Source organism: Lolium perenne, chromosome 6, assembly GCF_019359855.2.
Source record: "Lolium perenne isolate Kyuss_39 chromosome 6, Kyuss_2.0, whole genome shotgun sequence".
Classification (NCBI taxonomy): Eukaryota; Viridiplantae; Streptophyta; class Magnoliopsida; order Poales; family Poaceae; genus Lolium; species Lolium perenne.
Window position 1 is genome coordinate 35,781,174 of NC_067249.2, and position 6,275 is coordinate 35,787,448.

The 6,275-nt window shown below is 49.2% G+C and overlaps 1 protein-coding gene across 1 annotated transcript; it reads left to right on the top strand.

Annotated features, from left to right (window-relative positions):
* Positions 1 to 3,632: 3,632 nt before the first annotated feature.
* On the top strand, positions 3,633 to 5,467 carry LOC139832348 (uncharacterized). The gene is made up of 4 exons (XM_071822080.1): positions 3,633 to 3,782; positions 3,885 to 4,253; positions 4,339 to 4,422; positions 5,177 to 5,467. Exons 1-4 carry the CDS (start codon positions 3,654 to 3,656, stop codon positions 5,465 to 5,467), a joined length of 873 nt encoding a protein of 290 aa, XP_071678181.1. The 5' UTR covers positions 3,633 to 3,653.
* The last annotated feature ends 808 nt before the right edge of the window (positions 5,468 to 6,275 follow it).

Below are 6,275 nucleotides of genomic sequence, written 5' to 3' on the forward strand. Positions count from 1 at the left end.
TCAGCCTAGCCCTGATGGGAATGGTTTCTTGGGATATGGGGAGACACACCAATGGACTCACAAGCCGTGCTTATGGAAGCTCCCTTACTTTGAGTTTCTCGAGCTCCCGCATAACATTGATGTAATGCACACCGAGAAGAATATCAGTGAAGCCATTTGGAGCACGATTGTGGACACTGAGAAGACGAAGGATAACATAAAGGCTCGAATTGATCAAGAAATGTGGTGTGATAGGCCGGAGTTGAACATGCAGCCACCTAATGGTGCCAAAAACTTGGACTAAGCCACACGCTCTGTTCTGCCTCACAAAGGCCCAAAAAGGGAGGTCTTCCAATGGATGAAGGACTCCTTGTTTTTCCCCGATGGGTTCGCAGCCAACTGGATGAGGGGCCTGAACATTGAAACGCTGCGAGTACAAGGACTGAAGAGTCATGACTACCACATATGGCTTGAGCGGATAATGCCGGTGATGATTCGAGGCTATGTCCCTGAGAAGACTTAGCGAGTGCTAGCGAGGTTGAGTTTTTTCTTCCGCCAGATTTGTGCTAGGGAGTTAGACACTAAAGTGATTGATAAGCTGGATGAAGAGGCACCCGTGTTGCTTTGCGATCTAGAGAAGATCTTTCCTCCAGGGTTTTTTAATCCGATGCAACACATGATCCTGCACCTCACGGAGGAGTGCTTAAAGGGGGGCCCGAATTGGGGCCGTTGGCAGTTTGGTCCCGAGAGAGAAACACAAAAGCTTCGTCAAATGACTGGCAATAAATGCAAGATCGAAGCATCCATAGCCGAGGCAGTCCTGAATGTGGAGGTGGCAAACTTCACCACTAAGCACTATGATCCCAACATTCCCACAAAGCACAACCCGGTCCTCCGTTACAATGCCGCCAACAATGAAGAAGTACCCAAGCTTAGCATCTTCGTGGGGCTTGGTGGCAAGTCAAGTGGCTCGAAGCCGTACAGAACGGACCTACATGAGCGGACCTTGATCCACTCGTATGTATTAAACACCATGGTCGAAGTGAAGCCGTACATCGAGTAAGTGCGAACCATTTAATTATTCGCAAACATTCACTCGTATGTTCGTGGCTAACTCTTCCTCTTTTCATCGGTATAGGAAATTCAAGGCTATACATTGGAAGAATACCCACAGGGAGCCTACCCCGGAAGAATCCAAGCAAATTTTCGATAAGGGCGGCGGTTTCGGTTTCAGTAGCTGGTTTTGTAATTTGGTACTATTCTATCCAAATTAGCTAGCACTTCCGACATTTATCGGTCATTTCTCGTTCTAAACTTCTTGTGCTAAACTTGTAGGCAAGAACTGACAAAGAGATGAAGTCAGAGCTAAGAAAAATTGCTAGGGGCTTTGACCATTCCGTAGAAGCGTTCAACTCCTATGACGTGAACGGGTATCGCTTCCAGACCCATCAATACACAACAAGCCGGCCCAACGCGAAGACAATAAATAGCGGGGTGGTATGTCAAGGTGATGATGGGCTCCATTACTATGGAAGAGTCGAGGGTATATACGAGCTGAATTACGGGTTTCACAAAGGGCTAAATCCCGTCGTCTTCAAATGCCATTGGTTTGACCCACGTCGGGTGAGACGGGATCCTGAAATTGGGTTGGTTGAAGTTCAAAGGAACTCCGTTTATAAGGGAGAGGATGTGTACATCTTGGCTACCCAGGCCTTTCAAGTATTCTATCTCCCGTACGCGTGCAAAAACCCGACAAAACGTCTACATGGATGGGATGTTGTGATGACAGTGCCTTCACGCAATAGGCCGCCCCCGCCAAACACTGACGATTACCGCCGCGTAGACCCCTCAGCAAGGAGTGTCGAGTTTTATCAGGAAGAAGGGCTCCCCGGCCATTTCACAATCGGCTTGCCGACTATCGATGACATGGTCGTAGACGATGAACAAGAAGACGCGGGCATGGATGGAGACAATGCAGAAGATGAAGCTGAGGATGTCTGTGCCCCGGAAGACCTGAGTTTGCTCGAGGCGTTCAAAGCAGGGATTGACCTCGATGCAGATGGACCACCTCCAGGTTTCATTGATGATTATTGGTTCGCCGAGCCTGATGACGATGAGGAGACACGCGGTCCAATCACGGATGGCGACACAGGCTACTGATCTATGTAGTAGTAATTGTGAGGCTAGCCTATTTGTAATAACTCCGTGTAATAGAGATTGTCTAGCTAGGTTATTTGTAAGAACTCCGTGTAATAGAGAACTCTATGCTAGCTATTTGTTGCTTCCACTAATTAATGTTCATCCTTTTGCATTATTGTTGCTTTCATTAATGTTCATCTACTTATATTTCTGTTGCTTTCACTAATATTTATCTCTTTACAATATTGCGTACTAATAAACCACTCTCTTCATTTGTGTTTGCAGGTGATTGAAGCATGCCGCCAAAAAAAAGGGGTGGCGGTCTTAAAAAGAAGCTCAAGGACTTGGTAGGTGTAGGGACTTCGAGGCGGGGCCGAGCTACTACCCCCCCTCCTAGCCCCCTCCTGTCGCTCCCACAGGGCGGCCGCGTAGGAAGAATGCGATGCGGGTACTCACTCCTAGTCCTAGCCCCCCTCCCGCAGCCGATGATGATGACGAGGAGGAGGACCAGGAGCACCACGGGGGTGGGGAGGACCAGGAGGAGGAGGGGGGTGGGGAGGACCAGGAGGAAGAGGGGGGTGGGGAGGACCAGGAGGAGGAGGGGGACGAGGAGGACCTCTCGGAGGATGAGGGGTTGGGGAACTTAGTGTTCGATCCTGATCCAAGCCTAGAGTGGTGTGAGCCGGAGGATTACCAGTACGTTCCAGCTGTGGAGAGGCTGAGGCCACGTGATAGGAAGCCATATCGGCGTGGGATAACACAGCTCCCCGCGCTGAAGCACTGGCGCTACAGGCACGTTGTTCTACAGCCCTATGGAAAGAGGTACATGTTAATTTTTGGCATTTCGTTATCGCAATTTTGTCATTATCAAAATTATTATCACATACATATTGATGTTGTCGTTTCATGGTGCAGCTCGTTCCAGTATGAAGACCCGTCGCAGAGACCGCCACGTGGGTACTCGAACATCCTTGGGGGCCTACTTAGATGGTATTTCCCTGGGATAGTCAATTTCCCTACTGGTGGCTGCGACGTAGCTTGGAGGTGGGCGCACTACAGCCTCGCGGAAGATCCTCTTGGCCGCGGCACCGCGGCGGATATGGTTGTTGCCAAATTCTGGGTACGTGACTTTTGACTTCTTACCATTCATACACTCTCCTTGGTTCACAATAATTGCACTAATGCCCCTTGTTTTACCTATGTGCATGGTTGCAGAAATACTTCAAGAGGGCCGAGGGCAAGGAGAATGCGTGCGATGATGTCCTACACCAGCTTGCAAGGAAGAGGGTGACTGGCATGCACTACGAGGCACGTATTCAATGCGTCCGCGACTGGCACGCCGACCGCTTCGTCCACATGACTAAGGAGGACGCTCGCGACACGCTCATGCAGCCGTGGCAGTACTTGCAGGTATTTGCATTTATGTGTTATTGATTTCTTTATCGCCATGTAGTTTATTTTGCCATAATGGGTTTATCTTGTGCATGTTGAACCCTCCTCAGTACGTCGGCAACGACGATAGGTGCTTTCGTGCGATGGTCATGTGGTGGACATGCCCCCAGTACCTCAAGAAGCACGAGGAGGGCAAGAAGAAGCGGGCAGAGATGCGAGGTGGATCGCATATCCAAGGCAGCATCCCCATCTCTCTTCACCTGCAGAAGGAGGTGAGCAAATTAATGGTTCCTTCATTCTTTGAATTCATGTTATATATTTGCTAACTCTGCAAGGGTGTGCCACTTCACTTTATTACATGTTCTCTTTTGCAGGAAGTCAGGACAGGAGCGAAGCCTAACGTCTTTGCCGTGCTAAAGAAGATGAAGCAAAGGAAGACGCCTGATCCTGAGACGGGGTCCGTGTGGGTTAACCCGCAATCCGAGACCCAGTGCACGTCGTATGTCTCCAAGTTCAAGCAGAAGTACGGCGAGGACGCCAACCCAGAGGCCGAGGACTTTGACCCTGAGGTCGCGGTGCTTGCGGGAGAAGGCTTGAAGCATGGCCGCCTATGGTTTGGTGACGGGTGCGTCGACCCAGCGAAGGTTCCCTCTCTCCGCCAGATCCGTCGTGGTCGTAAGAGCGGCCAGCCTGAGGTAGAGCCCCGGCCACGGGCTTCGGATCTAGCTGTCGAGCGGTTACGGGTATGTTCTTCCTCGGGCCTCTACCTTTCCTTTACATGCACATGCTTTCCATTGAAATGTTAATGATATCGCGGACACATCGTAGGCGGAGATGGCAGAAAAGGAGCAGGCGGCCCAGGAGCACGCACGGAACTTGGAGCGGCAGGTTCTGGAGTATCAGCAGCAGCAGGCACAGATGATGCTGCAGATGCAACAGCAGCAGATGATGCAGCAGCATCAGGCACAGATGAGCTGGCTGATGAGCCAGACGGCTCTGTCTTCTCCACCGGGGAGTCTTCCTCCTCCACCTTACTCCATGCCGTGGATGCCGCCACCGCCCACTCATACCCCGGGGACACCTATCACCGTCAACAACACGAACATCATCCGGAGCATGAACCTCGGTGAGTCCTCCTACGCTTGTGCCCAACCCGCTACTTGTGCTTGTTCAAGTGTTCAATATGCAAATGACAAATGCCAATTCCATCAAACCTTGTAGATTATGTGTCACAACGCAATGACGATGAGGCGGGCGCAAGCAATGGAGGAGGACAAGGTTGATGGCATGGTCTTCGTGCACTCGTCGTCGTTGTAATGGATTGTTCGCACTTGTTATGGATGTTGCACTTGTTATGGATTGTAATAATGGACATTGCACTTTGTTATGCATGAACTATGTGTGCTCGATGTATTTGTGGTGTTGTTGATGTGTTTGGTGATGCTATGGTGAATATATATGTTGTATATGTTATATATATGTGAAATGCAATTTTGAAATGCAGGGATTAATGAAAGCAGCAAAAAAATGAAAAAACCAGGGGCCTTTACCGTGTGTATGCACACGGCAAAGGACTTTTGGTCACTTTGCCGTGTGCATACACACGGCAAAGGTGCCACGTGGCGCAAGCCTGTGCTCCTGGGAGCTGTCTGGGGCGTGCCTGTAGGGGCCTTTGCCGTGCGTGCTAGGGCTAGGCCGCACGGCAAAGGTGAGCAGCTCGGCACTGGATGGGCGCACGGCATTGACAGGCGCACGGCAAAGCCCTGGTGGCGCACGGCAAAGAACTGGCCCACGGCAGCCTCCCTGCCGCACGGCAAAGAATTGGCGCACGGCAGAGATGCTCACGCACGGCAGCGATGTTAACTGCACGGCAAAGGGCTTTGCCGTGCAGTTTTTGCATGCGCACGGCAAAGACGGCTTTGCCGTCGAAGACTTTGTCGGGCACTCTTTGCCGTGAGTGCACGCACGGCAAAGCCGTTGCCGTGCGTACAGGTGTCTTTGCCGTGCGAAGTGGCGCACGGCAACGCCCTGCTTCCCGTAGTGTATGTGTCTGATGAGGACTTCGATAGCACTATCTCTGCTTCATTTTCTTCTCTATATATTTTAAGCATCCTTCCTGGTTTTTAATTATATTTTGTGATATCTTTTAGATAACTGATTTTAATTAGTTATGTTTAGAAATCACCATCTTGTCAAAGACTGCTTATCATTCGAATTCTGTAATGAGGCAAGTCATCATGTGCTTTGTGGAGGTTAAACTTTATGATCAAATATTTATTTTTTCATTATAACGATACTTATTCTATATCCTATTGTTATTGAAAAGCCCAACTATGGTTACATTTTGCCAGGTTTATATGGCACATCAACAAAAGCTATTGTTTTAGTTGACTCGGGAATTGGCGACGAGGGTGTGAGAAGCCAATACTTCAAAAATGATGAAAGCAACATCCTCGAATTTCAATTGATACCGTGTGTTTGTATATCATAGGTTTCACGCACACCCTTACGTCTTTTGGTTAGTTATATGACCTATTTGAGTTCCTAATGTAATCATGATATGATAAAAAGGAGCTGCAGAAATAATAAATGTGCTATAAATGATATGTGTTATTACACTTTAAGATACGTGTGTTGCACGTGCACATTTACTACTGCTTTGAAAGGCTGAGATTTGTTGCATGGGACGCTCTCGCCCTTTTAAAGTAAAAAAAAAATCTCCACTACTTATTAAAAGAGCGAGAGAGGCAGATCCGGACAATCTG

Excerpts from the sequence above, each read along its gene's own strand:
- LOC139832348 (XM_071822080.1), top strand. The coding sequence starts at position 3,654 with ATGGTCATGTGGTGGACATGCCCCCAGTACCTCAAGAAGCACGAGGAG. Across the intron at positions 3,783-3,884 it reads CTCTTCACCTGCAGAAGGAG|GAAGTCAGGACAGGAGCGAA; the intron begins GTGAGCAAATTA and ends TCTCTTTTGCAG. Across the intron at positions 4,254-4,338 it reads TAGCTGTCGAGCGGTTACGG|GCGGAGATGGCAGAAAAGGA; the intron begins GTATGTTCTTCC and ends GACACATCGTAG.